General features: G+C 41.6%; 1 protein-coding gene across 1 annotated transcript in view; it reads right to left on the reverse strand.

Annotated features, from left to right (window-relative positions):
* si:dkey-28n18.9 (sorting nexin-6) overlaps window positions 1-26,993 on the reverse strand; it is a 34,104-nt gene that overhangs the window by 2,551 nt on the left and 4,560 nt on the right. The window contains 10 exon segments of the mRNA XM_034166729.1: window positions 67-153; window positions 227-266; window positions 357-444; window positions 773-803; window positions 8,273-8,338; window positions 8,341-8,349; window positions 8,432-8,515; window positions 18,304-18,428; window positions 18,601-18,661; window positions 22,575-22,682. Coding sequence (XP_034022620.1) covers window positions 67-153; window positions 227-266; window positions 357-444; window positions 773-803; window positions 8,273-8,338; window positions 8,341-8,349; window positions 8,432-8,515; window positions 18,304-18,428; window positions 18,601-18,661; window positions 22,575-22,682 — 699 coding nt within the window.

Below are 26,993 nucleotides of genomic sequence, written 5' to 3' on the forward strand. Positions count from 1 at the left end.
AAATGATCAAACTAAAGCTACAAATAAATAAATAAATACAGCATAAAAAGAGAAAACAGGTCAAACCTTTTCTGCATCCTGGCAGCGTGACTCCAGGTCCAGGCCAAAGCCAAGAGTGCACACATTATTCTCAGCAACACTGCTCATGTTTTTCTGAACAAACACACACACAATCATCACACACACAGTGCACAGGGATTTCACTCTGTAGGGTGCATTATCATACCTTAATTAACTCAAAGACCTCTGATATTTTCACACAGGTCCTGTAATAACAGTGCAGTTTTAATCAAACTTATAAACATTCATTGTCCAGAAGCAATTGATTTTGAAGCACGTGGTGTTCCGGGCCTCACTTAGAAAAATCCTGCTTGTCAGGATCATCTCCGGGTTCCACACAGAGGTGCAGAGCAGCTGAGAAGTGCCCACAGGCCACTGCTATTTCTGCAAACAAACGGAACAAACACCACAGCTCAGCTCATCATTTACAGCCATGATGGAATTTAGATAATGTGAATTTGGGGTTTAAAACGGGGCACGATGGAAAAAGGGGCAAAAAGTTTTAAATCTCTGATGTGCAATATATTTTCACAGCATAAAATAGCCACTCCACACTTGTAGAACTACATAAAGATACTTAGAAACAGTATACACGTATACAGTTTTGCTTGCTCATTAATGCGGCAAACAACGGGCGGGTCGACAAACAATCGGCGGCACCATGTGTCTGAGTTTGCGTTGTGCATTATGGAATTAAAACAAGTTTTCTTACTTTGCTCAGTTTGTACCACATCCAGGAATCTCTGAAAGAAAAAGAAAGGGGACACATTCAAAACTAAAAGCCTAAATCCACCTCGACTAGCGTCATTATGGCCAATAATAATAATAATACTACAGGATTATTAACTGAGCGTGAGGTCTGTATGAAAAAATATCAGACCGGAGGTGTTGACAGTATGGACTGAGTGTTAGTGAGATCAGCGCGAAAAACAGAGGTCTGATATTCCCATATAGACTGAGCCAGCGAGGTTAATAATTCATTTATTATACACTATAGAATATATATAAAGCTGACCGCGTGTGTGTTTGCTATACACTGCCACAGTGATTAAGCAATCAACACCAAACTTGCTATGGTGACTGGGGCACCAAAGGGGAGGTTACTGGGGCCTTTAGGTTGAAAGCATACGTGCGCGCACGCATACACACACACCCACCCTTACATATTAGATCACGACCCGCTCACTGGAGCCCTTACTTTCACAGTTTACATGGTACTCAGGTCAGGTAGTAAGCAGCACACTTTACTTACAACACCAATTCCAATGAAGTTGGGATTTTGTGTAAAATGTAAATAAAAACGGAATACAATGATTTGAAAATCCTCTTCAACCTATATTCAATTGAATACACCACAAAGACAAGATATTTAACTGGTGGTTGGCTCTCACTGCGGTATTGTATCACTTCCTGTTCTGGAGCACAGCGGTGTTTTTCTGTATCTGTTAGCTGTTTAATCTGCGCAGTTAGATTGATCTAGATAACTAGATAACGATTTGTTTCACAGTGTAATCTTCACGTGCCTTAACTAAAGTACTCCCTCTGCTGAATCACCTCTAAATTATTTACACATTATTCACTTTGCGTGTTTTTAGGAATCTGCTAGCTTAGTGCAGCTACTAGCTCTTAGCCAGTTTAGCATGGCGGCTTCTCCTGTCTCTCCCGCACTTTTCTGCTCTGGGTGTGAAATATTTAGTTATTCCTCGGCATCCTTTAGCAGTAAGTAAGTAAGCTTTATTTATAAAGTGCCTTTCACAGACCAGGGTCACAAAGCGCTGCACATGGCATACAAAAACAATCTAAAAATAACATACGAAAACAATAAAATACTTTAGTCTTTAGTTGCCTTCTAAAAGTATCTATACAATCCAGAGAACGAAGGGCACAGGGAAGCTCATTCCAGAGGCTAGGCGCCACCGCTTTAAAAGATCTGTCCCCGCGAGTTTTAAAACGGGTCAGAGGAACCATCAACAGGTTCTGATTGGACGACCTGAGGCTCCTGGAGGAAGCATAAGGCTGGATCAGGTCCCTGATGTACTCCGGTGCCTGTCCATGCAGAGTTCTAAAAGTCAATACCAGGATTTTGTAATGAATCCTGTAGGAGACAGGCAGCCAATGCAAAGTATTAAGAATAGGAGTAATATGGTCCCTCTTTCGGGTGCGGGTAAGCAGGCGCGCAGCAGAATTTTGCACAACCTGCAGGCGGGCCAACTCCTTATTCAGACAGGTGAAGAGACTGTTACAATAATCCAAACGCGATGAGACGAACGCATGAACAATCATCTCAAGCTCTTTTAAAGTCACCATCTTACGAAGCTTAGAGATGTTCCGAATTCGGAAAAAACAGTTCTTAACCAGGTAATTTGTGTGCTGCTCCAAAGACATCCCTCCATCCAAAATGACACCCAGGTTACGCAGGCTGCTTTTGACTGTGCAGCTTAGGCTACCGAGATGCTGCTTAATTCCAGGTACAGCACTATCTGGTGCTACAATCAGAGTCTCAGTCTTATCGGAATTTAACTGCAGACTGTTCTCAGTGAGCCATTCCTTAATTTTGGCCAAACAATTTGTGAGAGAGCAGAGTTTCTGTGGCTCAGTTGTCTTAAAAGAGCAGTACAGCTGCAGATCAGCATACAAATGATAGGACACATCACTGAACTGCTGGATCAGCTTGCTGAGAGGAAGGAGATACAACAAGAACAAAACAGGTCCCAAGACCGATCCCTGTGGCACACCCCACAGAAGATCTGCATTGCCCACCGTCACACTAAAAGTTCTACCAGTCAGGTAAGAGGTAAACCACTCTAAAACACAACCTGACATTCCAACCAAATCCCGCAATCTGTTTATCAGAATGCCATGGTCAACGGTATCAAACGCCGAAGACAGATCAAACAGAATCAGCACAGAACATTTGCCAGTGTCAGCTGCCATCATCATGTCACTAGACACCTTCAACAGGGCTGTTTCAGTAGAATGAAACTCACGGTACCCAGATTGAAAAGTGTCATGGATGTTGTTAGCCTGCAAAAACGATCTCAATTGAGCACAGACTACCTTTTCCAAGACTTTGGCCAAGAAAGGGGTTTTAGATATTGGCCTAAAGTTCTTGAGCTCTGTAGAATCCAATCCAGCTTTCTTTAACTGTGGTTCCACAGTAATGGTACTTGTAATAAGTGTAGCTTATTCGTAGCTTTGGAGGCCAGGCTGGGCGAATTGGAGACTCGGCTCCGCACCTTGGAAAATCCTACAGCTAGCCAGGCCACTGTAGTCGGTGCGGACCAAGGTAGCTTAGCCGCTGTTTCCCTCCCGGCAAATCCCGAGCAGCTGGGAAAGCAGGCCGACTGGGTGACTGTGAGGAGGAAGCGTAGTCCTAAACAGAAGCCCCGTGTACACCGCCAACCCGTTCACATCTCTAACCGTTTTTCCCCACTCGGCGACACACCCACTGAGGATCAAACTCTGGTTATTGGTGACTCTGTTTTGAGAAATGTGAAGTTAGCGACACCAGCAACCATAGTCAATTGTCTTCCGGGGGCCAGAGCAGGCGACACTGAAGAAAATTTGAAACTGCTGGCTAAGGCTAAGCGTAAATTTGGTAAGATTGTAATTCACGTCGGCAGTAATGACACCTGGTTACGCCAATCGGAGGTCACTAAAATGAATATTGAATCGGTGTGTAACTTTGCAAAAACAATGTCGGACTCTGTAGTTTTCTCTGGTCCCCTCCCCAATCGGACTGGGAGTGACATGTTTAGCAGCATGTTCTCCTTGAATTGCTGGCTGTCTGAGTGGTGTCCAAAAAAATGAGGTGGGCTTCATAGATAATTGGCAAAGCTTCTGGGGAAAACCTGGTCTTGTTAGGAGAGACGGCATCCATCCCACTTTGGATGAAGCAGCTCTCATTTCTAGAAATCTGGCCAATTTTCTTAAATCCTCCAAACCGTGACTATCCAGTGTTGGGACCAGGAAGCAGAGTTGTAGTCTTACACACCTCTCTGCAGCTTCTCTCCCCCTGCCATCCCCTCATTACCCCATCCCCGTAGAGACAGTGCCTGCTCCCAGACCACCAACAACCAGTAAAAATCTATTTAAGCATAAAAATTCAAAAAGAAAAAATAATATAGCACCTTCAACTGCACCACAGACTAAAACAGTTAAATGTGGTCTATTAAACATTAGATCTCTCTCTTCTAAGTCCCTGTTAGTAAATGATATAATAATGGATCTACATATTGATTTATTCTGCCTTACAGAAACCTGGTTACAGCAGGATGAATATGTTAGTTTAAATGAGTCAACACCCCCAAGTCACACTAACTGCCAGAATGCTCGTAGCATGGGCCGAGGAGGAGGATTAGCAGCAATCTTCCACTCCAGCTTATTAATTAATCAAAAACCCAGACAGAGCTTTAATTCATTTGAAAGCTTGTCTCTTAGTCTTGTCCATCCAAATTGGAAGTCCCAAAAACCAGTTTTATTTGTTGTTATCTATCGTCCTCCTGGTCGTTACTGTGAGTTTCTCTGTGAATTTTCGACCTTTTGTCTGACTTAGTGCTTAGCTCAGATAAGATAATTATAGTGGGCGATTTTAACATCCACACAGATGCTGAGAATGACAGCCTCAACACTGCATTTAATCTATTGTTAGCCTCGATTGGCTTTGCTCAAAATGTAAATGAGTCCACCCACCACTTTAATCATACCTTAGATCTTGTTCTGACTTATGGTATGGAAATTGAAGACTTAACAGTATTCCCTGAAAACCCCCTTCTGTCTGATCATTTCTTAATAACATTTACATTTACTCTGATGGACTACCCAGTAGTGGGGAATAAGTTTCATTACAGTAGATGTCTTTCAGAAAGCGCTGTAATTAGGTTTAAGGATATGATTCCTTCATGTTCTCCAATGCCATATACCAACACAGTGCAGAGTAGCTACCTAAACTCTGTGAGTGAGATAGATTATCTCGTCAATAGTCTTATATCCTCATTGAGGACAACTTTGGATGCTGTAGCTCCTCTGAAAAAGAGAGCTTTAAATCAGAAGTGCCTGACTCCGTGGTATAACTCAAACTCGCAGCTTAAAGCAGATAACCCGTAAGTTGGAGAGGAAATGGCATCTCACTAATTTAGATCTTCACTTAGCCTGGAAAAAGAGTCTGTTGCTCTATAAAAAAAAGCCCTCCGTAAAGCTAGGACATCTTACTACTCATCACTAATTGAAGAAAATAAGAACAACCCCAGGTTTCTTTTCAGCACTGTAGCCAGGCTGACAAAGAGTCAGAGCTCTATTGAGCCGAGTATTCCTTTAACTTTAACTAGTAATGACTTCATGACTTTCTTTGCTAATAAAATTTAACTATTAGAGAAAAAATTACTCATAACCATCCCAAAGACATATCGTTCTCTTTGGCTGCTTTCAGTGATGCCGGTATTTGGTTAGACTATTTCTCTCCGATTGTTCTGTCTGAGTTATTTTCATTAGTTACTTCCTCCAAACCATCAACATGTCTATTAGACCCCATTCCTACCAGGCTGCTCAAGGAAGCCCTACCATTAATTAATGCTTCGATCTTAAATATGATCAATCTGTCTTTATTAGTTGGCTATGTACCACAGGCTTTTAAGGTGGCAAGTAATTAACCATACTTAAAAAGCCATCACTTGACCCAGCTATCTTAGCTAATTATAGGCCAATCTCCAACCTTCCTTTTCTCTCAAAATTCTTGAAAGGGTAGTTGTAAAACAGCTAACTGATCATCTGCAGAGGAATGGTCTATTTGAAGAGTTTCAGTCAGGGTTTAGAATTCATCATAGTACAGAAACTGCATTAGTGAAGGTTACAAATGATCTTATGGCCTCAGACAGTGGACTCATCTCTGTGCTTGTTCTGTTAGACCTCAGTGCTGCTTTTCATACTGTTGACCATAAAATTTTATTACAGAGATTAGAGCATGCCATAGGTATTAAAGGCACTGCGCTGCGGTGGTTTGAATCATATTTATCTAATAGATTACAATTTGTTCATGTAAATGGGGAATCTTCTTCACAGATTAATTCACAGTTAATTATGGAGTTCCACAAGGTTCTGTGCTAGGACCAATTTTATTCACTTTATACATGCTTCCCTTAGGCAGTATTATTAGACAGCATTGCTTAAATTTTCATTGTTACGCAGATGATACTCAGCTTTATCTATCCATGAAGCCAGAGGACACACACCAATTAGCTAAACTGCAGGATGTCTTACAGACATAAAGACATGGATGACCTCTAATTTCCGGCTTTTAAACTCAGATAAAACTGAAGTTATTGTACTTGGCCCCACAAATCTTAGAAACATGGTGTCTAGCCAGATCCTTACTCTGGATGGCATTACCCTGACCTCTAGTAATACTGTGAGAAATCTTGGAGTCATTTTTGATCAGGATATGTCATTCAATGCGCATATTAAACAAATATGTAGGACTGCTTTTTTGCATTTGCGCAATATCTCTAAAATTAGAAAGGTCTTGTCTCAGAGTGATGCTGAAAAACTAATTCATGCATTTATTTCCTCTAGGCTGGACTATTGTAATTCATTATTATCAGGTTGTCCTAAAAGTTCCCTGAAAAGCCTTCAGTTAATTCAAAATGCTGCAGCTAGAGTACTAACAGGGACTAGAAGGAGAGAGCATATCTCACCCATATTGGCCTCTCTTCATTGGCTTCCTGTTAATTCTAGAATAGAATTTAAAATTCTTCTTCTTACTATAGGTTTTGAATAATCAGTCCCATCTTATCTTAGGGACCTCATAGTACCATATCACCCAATAGAGTGCTTCGCTCTCAGACTGCAGGCTTACTTGTAGTTCCTAGGGTTTGTAAGAGTAGAATGGGAGGCAGAGCCTTCAGCTTTCAGGCTCCTCTCCTCTGGAACCAGCTCCCAATTTGGATCAGGGAGACAGACACCCTCTCTACTTTTAAGATTAGGCTTAAAACTTTCCTTTTGCTAAAGCTTATAGTTAGGGCTGGATCAGGTGACCCTGAACCATCCCTTAGTTATGCTGCTATAGACTTAGACTGCTGGGGGGTTCCCATGATGCACTGAGTGTTTCTTTCTCTTTTTGCTCTGTATGCACCACTCTGCATTTAATCATTAGTGACTGATCTCTGCTCCCCTCCACAGCATGTCTTTTTCCTCGTTCTCTCCCTCAGCCCCAACCAGTCCCAGCAGAAGACTGCCCCTCCCTGAGCCTGGTTCTGCTGGAGGTTTCTTCCTGTTAAAAGGGAGTTTTTCCTTCCCACTGTCGCCAAGTGCTTGCTCACAGGGGGTCGTTTTGACAGTTGGGGTGTTTCTGTAATTATTGTATGGCTTTGCCTTGCAATATGAAGTGCCTTGGGGCAACTGTTTGTTGTGATTTGGCGCTATATAAATAAAATTGATTTGATTTGATGTTCAAACTGATAGACTTTGTTGTTTTTGTGCAAATATTTGCTCATTTTGAAATGGATGCCTGCAACACATTTGGGCAAAAACATAACCTCCACTCAGCTTCCTTGGGGGAGGTAAATATTCTCTGAAATAATAAAGACAAACGTACCGGATTATAGTCAGAAATTTATGACGCAAATTTACAAAAAACAAACAACAAAAAATCCTCATTTAAGCATTTAAAATAAGATATCTAAAAAATGTTTTTTGCCATATGTATGAGTGGGGGGTGGGGGGGGACTCAAACCTGGCAGGAAAATAGTTGCATATTCTCTAAAATTATATAGACCAATTTATGAAAATTGTGGAAAAAATACAAAATTGAAAACTTAAAATTTCTGAGATTAAAGTTGCACATTTATTAGAAAAATACCACAAATCTATCATAAAAAAACTGGTGAATATTCTCTGAAATTAAAGATGCAACCTTCAAGAGAAAACAGAAAAAGAAAATAAAACATCAGAAATTATATGAAATTAAATTCACAAATGTAACAAAAAACCTTGGAAAAAAAAAACTTGTGTTTTTTGCCAACAAACCACATTACACCACAGATGCTGCTGGTAAAAGGAACTCAAAACATTAGTGAGGTGATGCAAAGCTATTAAAATACTGTTTTTCATAGTGTTCACAGAGTTTATATAGGTCTGTAGACATAAGTGATATCATGAGAGAATTAAACAGGAAATGCATCCAAAAATATCCAAAAAAAAAAAAAGGTACTTGCCTCACTTCAGCTGCTGTTTTGGTGAGCCCGGTTAGAAGGAGGTTATGATCACAGTTCAGTTTGAAAGAACTCAATCCACATCCTGCAGAAACAGTCGCATTTAAAAGGACATGAGGTGGCAGAGGCTCTAAGTCCTGAGTGTCTGGGGGAGTCCAGAAGTTTACCTTATGACCTTCTTTTCTCATTTCTTCCACAGCTTGACTCAGTCGGTTGAAGATGTTTTTCCTCACTTTGTCTTTCCCTGGTGGCTGCACACAAAGCACATAACAATTTTAACAGTTTCCCAAAAACACAGATGAAGAAACAGTACATGCTGCACAACAAACTACAATCATAAATGGACGGATAGACGCATAACAACACAGCAAAGCTAAACGGCCACTTTTGAATTGCCAAACATACGGTGCATCCGGAAAGTATTCACAGCGCTTCACTTTTTCCTTATGATACAGCCTTATTCCAAAATGGAGTAAATTAATTTTTTTCCCCTCTCAAAATTCTATTCTCAAGACTCCATTGAGACAACATGAAGTTTTTTTTTTTTTAATTTTTGCAAATTTATTAATAATAAAAAAGTAAGTAACCACATGTTACATAAGTATTCACACCCTTTGCTCAATACTTCGGTGATGCACCTTTGACAGCAATTACAGCCTCCAAGTCTTCTTGAATATGATACCACAAGTTTTAGACTGGAAGCCCACAGAAAGGTACAATTTGTTGTGCCCAGCAAGAATCTATGGACTTGGAAAAACAAAGAAAGGAAGTCTGCCGGTCCCCTGCTGTGGGTGTGGTCCTCAGGGACAGGATAATACATGGAAAATTTGAGCTAGCTTAGCTTTTGTAACAAGAAAGCAAGTCAAATGTAATAGGTATGATAAAGTGTATTAGAAATGAGCAATGACAGAGGTTTTGGTGGTGGGGTGCACCTACCAGACCTAAAAGGACACCAAAAATCATGCTAGATCAGCTCGTTGGGGTAACAACTTCAAACCTACTTCAAATTTATCAGTAGGGCCCACTTTAACAGAAATGAGCAGTGACAGACATTTTCAGTGGTGGGGGGTCCGAGCCAGACACCCCAAAGTGCCATGCCCTGCAGCTTAGCAAGCTCAGCTTATGAGGTAATAAACTTCAAACCAGCTTCAAATATATCAGTAAGGCCTAGTTTATCAAAAATAAGCAGGACAGACATATTCAGTGGTGGGAGTCCGAGCCAGACACCCTCAAATACCATGCCAGTAACTTTTTTTTCCATTAAATACCCGGTCAGCATGGGTAAATCTAAACCTTTTTCTTTGCTCCAGCCCAAAAATGGACATACGAGGGCTGTCAATAAAGTATAGGTCCTTTTTATTTTTTCAAAAACTATATGGATTTCATTCATATGTTTTTACGTCAGACATGCTTGAACCCTCGTGCGCATGCGTGAGTTTTTCCACGCCTGTCGGTGACGTCATTCGCCTGTGAGCACTCCTTGCGGGAGGAGTCGTCCAGCCCCTCGTCGGAATTCCTTTGTCTGAGAAGTTGCTGAGAGACTGGCGCGTTGTTGATCAAAATTTTTTCTAAACCTGTGAGACACATCGAAGTGGACACGGTTCGAACAAATTAAGCTGGTTTTCGGTGAACAATTTTAACGGCTGATGAGAGATTTTGAGGTGATACTGTCGCTTTAAGGACTTCCTACGGTGCGAGACGTCACACAGCGCTCTCAGGCGCCGTCGTCAGCCTGTTTCAAGCTGAAAACCTCCACATTTCAGGCTCTATTGATCCAGGACATCGTGAGAGAACAGAGAAGTTTCAGAAGAAGTCGGTTCAGCATTTTATCCAGAATTCCACTGTTAAAGGAGGATTTTTTTTTTAATGAAGACGTGGGGCGGATTGCAGCGTCGGCTCGCAGCTGCAGCGACGCTCGCCCACCAAGGAAAAACACCTCCTGTTGGAAGCCTTAAGGACAAGTTGGAACATGTCCAGCTGTTAATTTCTCTATACTCACTCCACTGAAAGCCATCAAAGCCGCCTGGATTTTACAAATGGTTATCAACCCGGAGGTGTTTTTTTTCTGTGCCGCCGCCACCGCACACATTTCACTGATACTTACTGGACTGGTAAGCATTGAAAGCCGAGATAGACATGTCCCAAACTTGTCCTCTGACACTCTGAAACGGAGGTGTTCCTTTGTCTCGCTTCCAAAGCAAATCAGTCGTGACGCGCAAGCCTCCACGCAGCTTTCCATGACCAAAATCTCTTGTTAAAAGCGAAATCGGCCGGAAAATGGCTGATGTCCAGCTCTTGTGATAACCAGAGAAAGAGCCACGGCGGTTCTCGTATCCACAGAGCCATCAGCTCAGAAATGGTCCGGTGGCTTGTGCCGTATCGTCGCAGCTCGGCGCGCTGAGCATCCTTAAAGGGGTCCTTAAGCGTAGTAACAGTTCTTATTCTCTGTGAAGCCCATAAAATTTTCACCGAAAAGCCATGATAAATTTTTCGAATAGTTTCAGGTGCCAATCTCTAACAGCTTCTGAAAAAATTCTGATGGAAAAAAAAACCCCAAATCATTCCGCCATTTCCAGACATGAAAATTCGACAACAGGGCAGGACCACTCCTTCCACAAGGCGTGCTCACAGGCGAATGACATCACCGACAGGCGTGGAAAACTCACGCATGCGCACAAGGGTTCAAGCTTGTCTGACGTGAAAACATATGAATCAAATCCATATAGTTTAAAAAAAAAATAAAAAAGGTACGATACTTTATGGACAGACCTCGTATCAACACATAACCCATCCAGTGAATCTCACATGACCAATGCCAGAGGATATTTTCAAGCTTGGGTCAAGAGGCTTAGATAAATCACAAACATGTATACAACCAAATCTGTCTGGAATTTCCTGATTACTTCAAAGCTCTAATTTAAGAAGCCAGATATTGAAGCTCTCTAAATCAAGGACACAAAATCCAGCTACCATTCAGAATCTGAAGGAGTCTGCCTCAAACATTCCAGCACAGTTAGACTTTTTTTTTTTTTTTTTTTTAAAGGAGTCTTCTAGGTGTCCTAACACCAAATTTCCATGGGGTGCATAAGGATGGTATTGACTATAAATTAAGTATAACTTTGATGGCATCCAATGCCATTTTTAATGTCACTAGAGGAACAGTCAAACCATGGAAGCACAAGGGTGCTTTGGGATTAGGATAGCTTCACTTACGGATCCAGGCTCATGCTGCAAATTTTGAACAGGTCAGGCACAATATAAATTACAGCAAGGCAAAGGGTCTAGAAACAGAATTTGCTTATTCTGTGGAGTCCTGCGATCGCCATGCACCAGATGGCATAAAGTTGAATCCAGGCCTTGCAACAGCATCTGTGTGGGATAATGATGCCAATGTGGAAACTTTGGAGGGAAAGGCAACCCTTCACACAACTGTTGGTCACACGTACCAGAATGTTTTGCCAGGCATGACACGCCCAACTACAAATGCAAGTGGCATTTGAGAGGGAAGGAACGGACGACAATTTGTAGAGGCTCCACGTGACACTGAACCATTCAGACAACCTCTGAAGAAGCAACGTTTGTATGCAGAAGTGATGTAACCAACATTGATGAGACAAAGATCCAGCTGAAACCCCTTGACCTGTACTGGCTTTGGAGGCTCCGGGATAGAAACACACCCCTTCATTCTGGCTTCATCAGCTTGTATGTACAGGATCCATTACTGATACACAGTGGTGGGCACAGTTCTGCTAATCCGCTAATTATTGAAGATAATGTTTTCATTATCGGATTAGCTTTTCAGATAACTTTGAAATTGGACTAATTATCTTCCGATAAGTTTTGGTCCATGGTAAACAAAGCTGAATAGTTACAAACATCTATGAACTCTAAAATCAGTTGAGTACCTACCTGTTAAATGTTTTATAGAAGATGCGCAGTTCTATCCTCCATAAACAGAGGAGAGCTGGTTCTAGTAGAAACTGCTCTATCCTCTACGGGCAAAGGAGAACTGGTCACAAAACAACAACTAAAAAAAAACTCATTTCTTTTGACCCCATACTAATACACTGGAATTATCACCCAAGTCATCCAGAGGCATAAATTTTAATTTATGGTTAAAATTTTAACCAAACTAATTTCGGACAAGTTATTTAAGTTTTTATAAAGATATGTATATCAGATATGTTTTAGTTTTAAGTAATGCACTAATTTTGAAGGTTTTAGTGTGGAGATGCTGTGCCCAGTGCATTATGGGTACCTCAGTACATTCACGACTGATGAAATGCATTTGAGACGCTCTGATCAGGCTCCAGATGGACAACAGCATTCAACTCTTTGTATATTGTGCCTAAAACTCTCGTGAATATATTCTCACACTCAAATGTGGACTTCCCCCTAAACTGTTCCTGGATGAATGAAACTCCTCCAGGGAGGCAGGGCACGGGGCCCACAGACTGGCATGCGCCCAGTAGTGTTCATAACAGTATTCACCCTAGTACTGAGCGTCCAGTAGATGGCAGTGTTCTATTTATTTTGACACCGGTTATAGCAGACCGTTATCTAATTACAACTTGGCTTTTTTTTTTTAAATGCTTTTTTTTTTTTTTTTTTTTTACAAATAAAAAAAAATGGCATATTTTACAAAATCACATTTATCTGTAAACACGAACACACAACACACCTCACATTAACATGTTGGTTAACATAGAATGAATGAGTCAACCAATCAGTGTTAGCGGAGGCACACTTTACCCATAACCCTTTGCCATCTGTCTGTGTTTGTTACAAAACTTCAGAATTAGTGCATTATTCAACATTAAAAGATGTGTTATATTTTAACGTTGTACAAATGACAGAATTGACATTAATGGAGTTATTCTATCAGTATTAATTTTATTTATAACTCAAAACTATGAGTCAGCACTGCTTTATTTTCCAAGACCTTCGCCTCACAGCAACACTGTTACTGAGTAGAGAGTTGAGCTTCGCTGCTTCTCTCAACTGCTTTGTTACTGGAAGCCATGTAATAAACAGGAGCTTCCAGCAGTGGGCAGGGTGCTCAAAGATTCATTGTTTGGGTCTGTAGTTGCCTTTGATGCTACCATAAGCAATTGTGGTGTTAAAACTCAAAAACAGCTTGATGCAAGTGTACCGGAGACAATCTGTAGCTTCCGATAAATTTTTGGGTGGTTTTTCCAGTCATCTTGGAATATTTGAGAAAGTTCGAGGACTTCTTTCTGGAGGTGCACAACAGCGCAATTTTGGGGAATATACATGTTCCTCATCAATCGCATCCACAGGGAGCTGCAAAGTTGCATGATGTGGATGGCTACATCAGTGTCTTTCCAGCACGTGTAGATATGTTCTTTCCCCTACACCGTCCAAAATTATGCCAGATGGGGGACACTCTTCATTCAAAGATTGTTGACTGTGGACACAGCCTTGTGAGACGTTGTTCAAAAAGGAGCTTTTTCTGTACAGAGAACCTCAAAGAATTACAGCAGATGTGCAGTTGATCTCTCTCTCAAGCAGTCCATCTATAGGGATTCCACATCAAGTATGAGGGGTGTTGTTTCTTTCCGGAACTCTGAAACTGCATTGCGACAGTGGTCAATCACAATGACACAGAGCTTTGACTGTGACTGAACTTCAAGCACTCACCTGACATGAAATTAGTGAAGAGGCAACTGCGCAATGCCCGGCCTTCATGCATCAGGAAGGACAACAACCAAATGAAATCCCTCAGTGAGAAGATTGATGAGTCTTGCAATCCTTTTACAGTGCATGCTCCGACAAACTTAGTTAATGTTGCGACTGGGTATGCAGCATCCAAGACCACTGAGGACTACTTGCTGACAACTCTCCAACGGGGATCGGATGCCAGGGAAAAATTCAAAGAAGAGTGGAAAAGTAACAGTGGACGTTTTCTCCAGCCAGTCAAAAGGACCAAGGTACAGAACTTCACTGCTGAAAATGTCAAGAGAAAGGTCAAAGTACCAGCTCTGCAGAAAGACATTACCAATGCTGAGAGCTTGCAAGATGCTTTCATCCATCTGACCGTTGCAGTCGCAGAGGAAACAATCTTCGACCTTTGCAATGTCCTTTACTTCCCGATCATCTCGTATCCCCTGTCAATTGCACACTGTGATGGGTCACGTGTGATGACGGACAAGGCAGCGCTGCTCAACAAGCTGGAGTCCATGCAGATGATACTGTTTACAGAAAAAGGACCTTCCACAGGAGTATGCACAGATCTTTGATGGTGGACTGCCGCAATATGTTGCAACTATATGGAGCCAGGCTTAGTAAAGGGTTACTGCAAATCAAGTTTTCTCATGGAAAGTGATGGGCTTTTAATCACATAAATGACTCGCTCCAGTCCCACATGCGAGGGGTTTAATGGAAATGCATTGCGATCGGATGGGACATTTTATCTGATGTGAGTGAAAAATCTGCTGTACAGTGACTGCGAATATCTGGTTTATACAGTGACGGTTTAGGTGAGTTTTACTGTACATGGGACTGAACAATGAATTTACCTCTCAAAGCTTTGACGATGAAGTTGCTTCCATCACACACAGCTGACTTTATTTTCCCAAATTATTCTTCTGTTCGGATCTGAAGGGAATCTGTACATCTTGAAGCCCTTGTAGTGTCGATTTGCGCCTCCAAATGCACAAAAACCCGTCATTTTCAGCGAATAAATAAATAAAATAGCTAGAGCTACATGCAGACATTAACAGCGAATGCCATTTTGAACCCAAGATGGCACCAAGAGTCACATGACAGATTTTTTTTCGATTCGTCATGTCGCCATGCTCTCTATCAAGGCACTCTACTTTTGGGTGTCTGGCTCGGACCACCCATCACTGAAAATGTCTGTCATTGCTCATTTCTGATAAAGTGGTCCGTACTAATAAATTTGAAGCTGGTTTGAAGTTGTTACCCCATAAGCTGAGCTCGCTCAGCCTCAGGCCATGGTACTTTGGGGGTGTCTGGCTCGGACCCCCACCACTGAAAATGTCTGTCACTGCTCATTTCTGTTAAAATGGGCCCTACTGATGAATTTGAAGTTGTTACCCCAACAAGCTGATCTAGCACGATTTGGTTTTTTTTTTTTGTTTTTTTTTAGGTCTGGCAGGTGCACCACCACCACCAAAAACTTCTGTCATTGGTGTTGGTCATTTCTAATACACTTTATCATGCTTATTACATTTTGACTTGCTTTCTTTGTCACTTATAAGAGCTAAGCTAGCTCAAGTTTTCCATCTATTATCCTGCCCCTGAGGACCACACCCACCAGCAAGGGACCTGCAGACTTTCATTTCTTTCTTTGTCCAAGTACAAAGATCCTTGCTGGGCACAACAAATTTTGTTTCCTTTCCAGCTAGGCTGACCCCTGTGGGCTCCCGGTCTATTTGGTGCACCTATCTTTGTACCCTTCCCCAGATTTGTGTCTCGAGACAATCCTGTCTTGGAGGTCGACAGACTAGTGCCGGTTTTTAGTACAGACCATCCGGGCCGCTGCCTGGAGTGGCATTTATGGTGGGGCTGCACAGTGGGCACAAGCACTGGAGGAAAAAAGAAAATCTCCACCGCAAAATGGTTTTCTTGTCACTGGGTGGGGAATTGGCAAATTGGTGCCCCCTGCAGGCACCCTACTTGCTGTCAGAGTTCACAGAAGTGAGGTGAAAGAAAGGGAGGGACGCGCCGTGGACAGTTTTCACCTCTTTGTAATGGAAGGGACAAGGCAGGGGTTTGTGGGCTAATGTCAGGTGTGTCTTTCCATATCATGCCCAATCAACTGAATTTACCCCAAGTGGACTCCAATTAAGCCATACAAACATCTCAAGGATGATCAGGGAAAAGTGCACCTGAGCTCAATTTTGAGCTCATGGCAAAAGCTGTGAATAGCTGCTTCACTGCCTTTGCGATCTCAGTAACATTTGCTGGCTCAGTTGACCGGAGAACCTGCCACCAGATCCCAAGTACTGGAGGTCTTCTTCCTGGCAGAAGTATCAACCTTATACAACTGCTCAAAGTAGCCACAGTAATTGGACAGTACAACAGATGCATCTGTCATGTAGTGATGTTATGCTTGAAGCAGACGGCTCAACACTGCATCGCTCTTTCAAAGCAGAAGTGTCCCTTCACCCTGTGAAAAATCACGTGACGCTCCAAATGAAGTTTCATTACATTGTACACGTATTGGTGATGTGTCACACTGATTTGAATTCAGGGCGGGAGTTATCAAACCCTCGTAGAGCTTATAAATCGGCACAATCCCTCTGAACTTTGTGGGTGTGTTGAGGAGAGTTTTGCTGTGTGTTATTAGTATATTTTCATCGATTGACAACCAGAGAGAGATTTAGGTCAGATTAACATTAGATTAAATAAACATCATACATTTATACACTCACGTTAGCACAAAGACATTCAGACACTATATATACGTACACACACAGAAACAGATTAATAGGTTAGTTAGTGGATGAGTAAGTGTTTGTGTGACAGTCTGTGTAGTGAGTGTGAGGAAAGGAGAGATAAGGAGGATGGAGGCAGCTGTTTATCCAACTCTTTACAAGATGGACAAAATCTTCATATGCCAGTAACGTCTGTGCTGTGTGAAAGGGTCTTCTCCACAACTGGGGAGGAAGCAACAAAGAACAGGAACAGACTCAAGCCGAACACCACTGAAATGATCTTGTGTTTAAATAAAAACCATTTAAGCACCCAAATCCCCATCATTTCCCCATCCCCATCTATTGGGTTGCATGTGCGTGCATGCAGAGTGCAATGGTACCAAATGTATGGAACCAGCTATCAGCTGCCATAACTATAAACTGCAGGGTTGGAGGACTGTAGCACTTTGATTCCTCTGTAAGCAGGCTGAGGGTTACTAGACTATCGATGTATCATCTCATCACAGATTCTTCTCAAAAAATGCCTCCTTTTCTATTCAGGGGCATCACAGCCCACTTTCCCAGCTCCCTAAACAGCCTGGTATTTCCATGTACTACGACTCCACTATTCTAAAATATAATAGTGTGTTGTTTCCAAGTCCCTGCATTCTTGTGTATGGTGTCATCTATAAACTGCAGAGAAGAGCTGGACAAACAAAACCTTGATATGCCGCATTCCACACTGCACGAGACTCAGCCACACAGCAAGTTATAGCTGCAGAAAGTTCATATATCATCATCACAATCATCAGGCCTTTCAACACTTCAGCACAAAAATACACTTTTCTATAGACAAACAAACTATGTGTACCATGTGTCGAATGCAAACATGAATAACTTTTCTCCATTAAAGGCAACAAGGCCCAAATTATTCAAGAGAAAAATGAAACTTCAGTGTCTAAAAATATCAGGTTATTTTTGATTTTGGGTGTGCATGTATACAATTCACAGTTTTTGAATTGATCCAATTTGGATCAAAAAATTGATGAAATGTTTGAGATTCAGCCAAGTGCAAAGTGATTTGGAGAAAAATCTAAAAGGTCATCACAGGCTAAGGTCAAAATTTTGGCCCAGTGCTTATCAAAGATATTTACAGCCGAATGTAAACGTTTAAGGAAGTGGTTAAAGGCACACCCATGGTTATTATGAAACGCAAAAATGAAGTCAAAGATCACCTTTCTTTGGGTAACATGAACCGTGACCTTAAAAGGTCAAAACTATTTGACTCAGAGTTTTGAGCCCATATGGATTACAAGCAGGAGCACAAGAGGAAAAACTGTTAACAGTTCACAACCCATACTGAAGGAATCTGGTGTCCGTCTTTCTTCATATACTGGAATATTTTTATTCTACATTGGACATTTTGCTTGGTGTGTGTATACATATACACACACACACACACACACATTACGACAGAAATGCAAATTACTGTGATAGATTCACCATCTGCATTTTCTTCTGAAGCAGCGTCAGTAAAAATTTAACTACCATTTGTCTTTTCCACTCATAAAACTCATGTTTGCTCTCTTTGTGTGGTGTATTAAAAATAAACTACTAACCTACTTGTGTGTACTTGCCTCAGAGCTTGTGAGAAAGATCTCCACAGCTTTATTTTTACTGAGTAAGCTGTGTGCAGCAACCTGATGGAGAAAAGTTTCCAAAGCTGTACTGTACGGTTGCCACTCTCCCAAACTGAGGAAGCCTGCAGGGTTTTTCAACAACATTGTGATTCTAACACTTCTAATCAAACAGCACACATATACAAAAAACACAACATAATGTAGCAGGAACCACATGGACATTTAAATATGATATTGGTTCATTTTACTTTCCCCCCCCACTGATACAGGTTTTGGGTTGTTTGATGCACTCACCAAGCTGTTTTAGAACCTTCCCAGATGCATTCAGCTGAGCCTTTGGAGGAAGAGGAGGAAACTTGTGGAGGAGAAGAGGAGGAATATCACTTCATCACAGTATTAAAAAAAATGACTTGTTTTTTTACAGCTCAGTGTTAGCGGGTCAGTTAGGGAGTGGGGCTTATAAAAGGCCACTACTGATGGGCTCAGGGTTTTTCGTTGCGGCTTTACATAACACAAAGTTGGCAGATGTTTTTGTGTTCAATCATATATGATTGTGTGTGCTCATATTTTGGAAAAATACAGCTGCATGGAAAACTTTGGACTTTCAGACATTTAGAATTTTTATGACATCATGACAGTAAATCTGTGTAGAATATTACTGTAAAATACTGAGAGCCCATGTATGAAGGATGATGGGGGAAGCCACCAAGACACCATCTCATTATATTATATATATTCAGAGGTGGGATGAAGTCACTGTCAAGTCATTCTCAAATCATGAATCTGCAAGTCCCAAGTCAAGATTCAAAGGAGTGACCCTCTGCTTGGGCCATGCTACAGACACAATTTACAAAACAATTCACAAAACGAACATACAGGAAATGTTGCCGGTGCACAGGACGGTTTCTGGAACAGATACCACAACCATCTCTGGATGGAGCCACACCTCAAATAGAGGGAAAAGAAAAAAAAAAAGAAAAAAAAGAAAAGCAGAATCAAGCATCAGAAAGACAAATACAGTGTAATTTGTCAGCATTAAGCAACAAGAAACACAGAAGAAATACTAAGGTGATTGACGGCCACTAGCCCTAAGCTTCACTAAAAGACCCAGAATTTAGATAAAGTGAGGAAACATACTATGCCAGTTATACGAAAGGGAAAATAAGTGCGTCTTAAGTCTGGACTTGAATGAATGAGTTTCTGTAGAGACTTGAAAGTCTCTACAGAATCTGACTGTTTTATTGAGGCAGGAGGATCATTCCACAGAACAGGACACGATAAGAGAAAGCTCTATGACTCGCAGACTTACCTTAAATTTAATCTATTTTCTTGTAACAAAGTCTGCTCTGTAAGTGGTGATACAAAAGATAAAAGCTGCACTTTGTTCAGTCTCTCTAATCACAACCATAGAAGCCTATAATACTTTCAGAATTGTAAAAGGTGTCTGAGTGGCTTCCCACACTCAGTATTTGAGAATTCAATTTGTTTATACTGTACCAAGGCACTTCTCTTTGGTAAGATCTAACCTTACTCCCACCCCCCATCCTGAGCAAGCACATAGGAAAAACTCCCTCTGCCTTTTTTTTTTTTGTTTGTTTTTGAGGAAGAAACCTAAAGCAGACCAGACTCAGAGGGGTGGCCCACTGCTCAGGTCATTCTAACAGTAACAGAGGGCATGAAATATAGTGCAAATGAACAAAGTGCAAACATAAGTCAAGCAGAAGATCATTCAATACTTTAGTAAGTGCTGTTTTCACAGAATGGTGCATTCTAAAAGCAGACTACAGTGGATAAAGGTCCTTCTCAGTAAGATGGACCACAAGCTGCTGTGAAACCACTTTTTTCAAAGATTTTAGAGCAAAAGGATAAGTTTGATATTAGTCTATACTTTTCCATTAAACCAGAGTCCATGTTAGGTTTCTTAAGGATTGTTTAATCACTGCAGATATCAAACTTTTAGGAACAGAACCGGAGGCTAATGACAGGTTAAAAATTTCAACATAGTAGGCCCAAGTGTAACCTGCAGGTCCTTAAAACAGACCAGAAAGACAGGTTGTGCTTTTAGCAGAAGTTTTGTCAGTACACCCAGCAGAACAGTATCACATTCAGAATGTCTCGGCACCTGTCAGACATGACACCCACATCAGCAGCAGGATCTAGTGGTGGAACTAGAACATGCTGGGATATATCTGACCTAATATCCTATTTTCTCTTCAAAGTAACCTAAGACACACTGAATAGTAAATGGAAAGTGGAATTGTAGTGTAGCCACAGTGTCAAACAAGTGAATCATGCTTGTTTATGTTAATCAGAGTAGTATATAGACCAGGGGTGGGCAACGAGGGCCGAAACACTGCAGGTTTTCCTTGCAACCAATTACCTCAGCAGGTGGGTTGCTGATTAGCTTCTCCCTTGAGCATAAACACCTGATCATTAATGAAATCACCTGCTGAGTTTATTGGTAGCAAGGAAAACCTGCAGGGTCTCGGCCCTTCATGGCACATGATTGCCCACCCCTGATATAGACCCACTTAGTAGCCACTGGGGCAGCGCAGTCTCGTTTGAACCCCTGCGTGACATCACGGGATTTGACCATTTCCGGGGACAGCCTGGACAAACACAGCATCACGTCTAATGGAAAAATGGTGTACTGTTTTGTTTTTGGCTGCAATCACTAAAGCAGTCACGAAAAGTGTAGATTTTTCAGTTCCCAGTGGAGAAGGGAAGACGAAGCAAATAGGAGAGGTCGTGTCGGTAAGTGTTAGCCTACACACCTGGCCAGAGTATCTGCGGTCTCTATCCTGTGCAACCGCCTCAACATGTTTGAGCTCCGGGTCCTAAACAAACCGCAACACATGCCCACTTTCTGCCGCATCTTCACTTTTTCTTTGCATTTTCATTTTGTTTGCTGTGTAATTTGGCCAAAAACTCAGAGAAAGTGCCATGTTTCTGATGGGGACAGACGAGGGCTGTCCCTGGATGTAGGATTATTGCATCATATTTGAACCCTTCAGTGCCCACCCTCAAACAACTACAGTGCCCAATAGTGCACGCTTATAGTCCAGAATAGCATCATGTCATGCAAAATGGAAGACTTCTAGTTTTGAACTACACCATTTGTAATCAAGATTTCTAGACTTGTGCAAATGGATTATATTTGGGACGACTAGGAGCCATTAAGCGAAACCCAGATTTATGAATTAAAGCGACACCTCCATCTTGCTTTGTATCACAAGGACCATGGCTAAATATGTATGTAGGTGGGCAGGCTTCATTTGGGGGGGGGGGGGGGGGGGTATCCAACCAGGTTTCACATAAGTCAATCATGACGAAATGATGTTCCACAATTAGATCATTAATCAGCAATGATTTTGAGGACAGTGACCTTTTTATTAAATCAAATAAAACAAAGGCTAAAGACTTTAGAAGCCAATTTGATCAGCAGAGTTCGAGAGCGATTCTGTCCTAATGAATGCAAGATGTCTCAGATTAGGTTTATGTTTACAAAGTTCCCCATGGGCTGAAGGCAATGAAAGTGGATTTTTTTTTTCATACAATACAGAATCAGCTGGTGGAGAGAATTGTGGACTCTAGACAGATTTACCAAACATTATACTATTTGTATTTCTTAATTATTTGTGGAAATTAAGTTCAACACACACACTTATCACAATTTGTTTTACAGGACATCATTTTTGAAATTTTGATCCAGAAAAGCCTGATTTTTTTTTTCTTTCCATTTTTAAATCTGATGTCACAAAAGAGCTTAAATGTGTAAAACAAGGGATCTCAAAATCCTGTTGCATGACAACAGATGTCACAGACGCTAGAGACTACATTCATCCATCCATCACCTCCAAGAAATGTTCCTCAAATTCACTCCTATATTAACTGGAATATGTAATTGTACATATTGAAGTTGCAAAACACTTAGAGGGTAAGTGAACAAATGCCACAGTGTAAAATGATTCAGAAAACACAAGCAGCATAAAGCTCTTGCAGATAATATTGTTTTCAGGTGGGAATGACTGTTTTGACTTTTTATTTTTTAAGTAAACCATTGTATTGGAATTGAGGGAAGCATAATATTTCTTTTACAAAGGACAGGTTAAGGTGCATTGTAAATGAAAACAAATCTTTGGTGCAAGAGTTCAACTACAATTTAAATTTACAATTTAATTTGATTTAAAGTTTCCTGATTTATTATTGCCCAAAGTGTGTCTACATTCATCTTTCAAACCTGGATTAAGAGCAAACAAAATACTGACTATGACACCGTGGATCCCAGGAACATCCTCCTGTGAGAACAGGTGCTGCTGCAGCCATTCAAAGTCATCATAGGTCCGGTGCACATGGTACTCCCCCATCCCAGAGTGCTAACTCACCACACACAAAGATGCACAATATAAACTACACAAATTTTTAATTTTCAAATACATAAGAACTATACTAAAGAAGTTTAAATTCTTGAAAAATACAGTGTATATATATATATATATATATATATACATACATACATACACACACATATACACACACACACACGGCACCAACGAATTATAATAAAAGTAGCATTTGATGTCCCTCCCTCCACCCCCTTATTTATTGGAATGTCAACAGAATCAGTTCCAACAAAAGTCAATATGTGAGCTATATTTTTTATTCAATAATACATTTCTGTATATACAGTGCATCTGGAAAGTATTCACAGGGCTTCACTTTTTCACATTTTGCTATGTTACAGCCTCATTCCAAAATAAAATAAATTCATTTTATTCTTCAAAATTCTACACACAGTACCCCATAATAATGTGAAAAACAATTCCAAGACTTCACAAGAAATCACAAGTATTCACAGCCTTTGCCATGAAACTCAAAACTGAGCTCAGGTGCATCCTGTTTCCACTGATCATCAAGATGTTTCAACAGCTAATTGGAGTCCACCTGGGGTAAATTCGGTTGATTGGACTTGATTTGGAAAGGCACACACCTGTCTACATATAAGGTCCCACAGTTGACAGTGCATGTCAGAGAACAAACTAAGGATGAAGTCAAAGGAATTGTCTGTAGACCTCCAAGACAGGATTGTCATGAGGCACAAATCTGGGGAAGAGAACAGAAGCATTTCTGCTGCTTTGAGGGTCCCACTGAGCACAGTGGCCTCCATCATCCACAAATGGAAGAAATTCGGATCCACCAGGACTCTTCCTAGAGCTGGTCACCCGTCTAAACTGAGTGATCGGGGAGAAAGGCCTTAAGGCCCGGTCACACGGCACACAGCATTTGCTGAACGAAGGAAAAAAGTCCCAAAGTCACAAATCATTGAGAAAAAGTGGGTGAATGAGCCTGGACTTCGCCAGTCACCGAAAAGCCTGCGAGTGTACAGCGCATAAAAGACAGAAATGAAACCGAAACTAACAAAAGAAAAATGAAGCAAACAGCAACCTTATGCTTAAACAAAATCAAAACGAAGCGTCAGCATATGATCATTTCTGTAGCAACTCTGTGCTGTTCACAGCCACCTGCAGCTGCACTGTTTTGATAACGTGTGCACGCACATGCACATCACAGCCAAGAGATGTTGAGAGGCTGGAGGTTGGACGAAGTTGGACGCAAACGATGAGGAACCATCAAGACAAAGCAAAACGGAATACGGACAAATTGAGGTTGTCAGGATTCGTTCACATTTTTCAACAGTTTGAAAATTCTGATAAAGCGCTACAGAAAAGAAGCTGGATGACAGTTAAACTATGTTTCTAAAAGTCAACGTAAGTCCAGATTTCTTGTTTCGTTTTGGCTTCGGTGACCTTTGTTAGTGTTGTGTGACCGGGGCTAATCAGGGAGGTGACCAAGAACCTGATGGTCACACTGTTAGAGCTCCAGCATTCCTCTGTGGAGAGAGGAGAACCTTCCAGAAGGACAACCATCTCTGCAGCAATCCACCAATCAGGCCAGACGGAAGCCACTCCTGAGTAAAAGGCACATGGCAGGCCACCTGGAGTTTGCCAAAAGGCACCTGAGGGACTCTCAGATCATGAGAAACAAAATTCTTTGGTCTGATGAGACAAAAATTTAACTCTTTGGCGTGAATGCCAGGCGTCATGTTTGGAGGAACCCAGGCACCACAACCACAGTACAGTGGTTATGGTGACCTACATTAAAGCATGGTAGTGGCAGCATCATGCTGTTGGGATGTTTCTCAGCGGCAGGAACTAGGAGACTTGTGAGGACTGAGGGAAAGATGAATGCAGCAATGTGTGCACTTGACCTCAGACTGAGGAGATGGTTAATCTTTCAGCAGGACAATGATCCAAAGCATACAGCCAAGATATTGAAGGAGTGGCTTCAGCACAACTCTGTGAATGTCCTTGAGTGGCCCAACCAGAGTCCATACCTGAATCTGGTTGAACATTTCTGGAGAGATCTGAAAATAAATGTAGCAACATATTCAAAAAGACTTAAGGCTGTAATCGCTCCCAAAGGTGCATCAACAAACTATGGAGCAAAGGGTGTGAATAAATACGTACATGTCATTTATTATTTTTTTCTATTTTAATAAGTTGCAAACATTTCCAAAAACCTTTTTCATGTTGTCATTTCATGTTGGGTGCTGTGAGTAGAATGTTGAGGGGAAAATAAATTAATTTCCTCCATTTTGGAATGAGATTAACATAAAATTTGGAAACAGTTTCAATTTGGAAGGATTCTTAGACCATGATGAGACAAAGATTGAACTCTTTGAAATGCCAGGCATCATGTTTGGAGGAAACAAGGCACCATCCCTACAGTGAAGTGGTGGTGGCAGCATCCTGTGTGGATGACTTAAGGCTGTAATTGCTGCCAAAGGATTGAGCAAAGGATGTGAATACTTATGTACATGCAATTTTAGTTTATATATATATATATACATATACATATACATATACACATATATATACATATATACACACACACACACACACACACACACACACACGAGGTCTGTTAGAAAAGTATCCGACCTTTTTATTTTTTTCAAAAACCATATGGATTTGAATCACGTGTGATTGCATCAGACAAGCTTGAACCCTCGTGTGCATGCGTGAGTTTTTTCACGCCTGTTGGTTGCTTCATTCGCCTGTGAGCAGGCTTTGAGTGAGGTGTGGTCCACCCCTCTCGTCTATTTTTTATTGCGAATAAATTAACGATATGGAGCTTTGCTGCATCAATTTTTTTCCAGAAACTGTGAGAGACCTCCAGGTGGACACCGTTCGAAAAATTAATATGGCTTTCAGGGACGATTTTATGGGGATTAAACAGATTAAGGAGTCTTACTGCCCCTTTAAGGACGGCCCACAACTGCTGAGAGCGCGGCGCGCTCCCAACGCCAATGGACAGGCTGACACCCTGCACAAACAACCAGATCATTTCCAACGTGAAAACTTTGTTGATCCGGGACCTCGTCTGACTTTCACAAAAAGGCAGAAGATGTGGACATCAGCACTTTTTCCGGCACATTCCACCGTTACAGGAGTTTTTTTTTTTCATGGAAAAAGAAGCCGAGGGACGCGTCACGGAGCCGTTCATTACGCGGGACAAAACCACCTCGGTGTTGGTCTCACAGGACGGCTTAAAGGTGGATTTCAGACGGATTCCGGTTGCTTTCCAGTTGTGTGAATATCCGATTGTGATTGGGCATGAGCTGAACATGCCAGAACATGTCCTGTGAGGCTTCATCACGGCATTTCTTTTCACCATGCAGCTCCGCCGCGACCTTTGTTCCTCTTTCCATGACAAAAACTCCTGTAACAGTGAAATGTGCCGTTCATTTTTAAACTGGACGCTGTCTTGATCAGGTATGTCCTCTGACTAGCACAGGAATTGTGAAAAGACGTGGACATCAGCACTTTTTCCGCACATTGAGACAGACGTGCGAAGGAATTCCGCGCGTTGCGGTGGAGCTGCATGGCGCAAAGCAACGCCGTGATGACGCAACGCCGTGATGAAGCGCGGAACTGGTTTTCGGTGAAAATTTTAACGGCTGATGAGAGATTTTGAGGTGATTCTGTTGCTTTAAGGACTTCCCACGGAGCGAGACGTCGCGTAGCACTCCCAGGCGCCGTCGTCAGCCTGTTTCAAGCTGAAAACCTCCACATTTCAGGCTCTATTGATCCAGGATGTCGTGACAGAACAGAAGTTTCATAAGAAGTTGGTTTCAGCATTTTATCCGGATATTCCACTGTTAAAGGAGATTTGTTTTTTTTTAATGAAAGACGTGCGGACAGATTAAGCCTTAAGGAAAAGTTGGAACATGCCCAGCTGTTAAACAATTTCTCAGATACTCACTCCACTGAAAGCCATCAAAAGCCGCCTGGATTTTACAAATGGTTATCAACACGGAGGTGTTTTTCCTGTGGAGGTTTTCAGCTTGAAACAGGCTGACGACAGCGCCTAAGAGCGCTGCGCGACGTCTCGCACCGTGGGAAGTGCTTAAAGCGACAGTATCACCTCAAAATCTCTCATCAGCTGTTAAAATTTTCACCGAAAACCAGCTTAATTTTTCGAACCGTGTCCATTTCGATGTGTCTCACAGGTTTAGAAAAAATTTTGATCAAACAAAGCGCCAGTCTCTCAGCAACTTCTCAGACAAAGGAATTCCGACGAGGGGCTGGACGACTCCTCCCACAAGGAGTGCTCACAGGTGAATG

Source organism: Thalassophryne amazonica, chromosome 3 (genome assembly GCF_902500255.1).
Source record: "Thalassophryne amazonica chromosome 3, fThaAma1.1, whole genome shotgun sequence".
NCBI lineage: Eukaryota > Metazoa > Chordata > Actinopteri > Batrachoidiformes > Batrachoididae > Thalassophryne > Thalassophryne amazonica.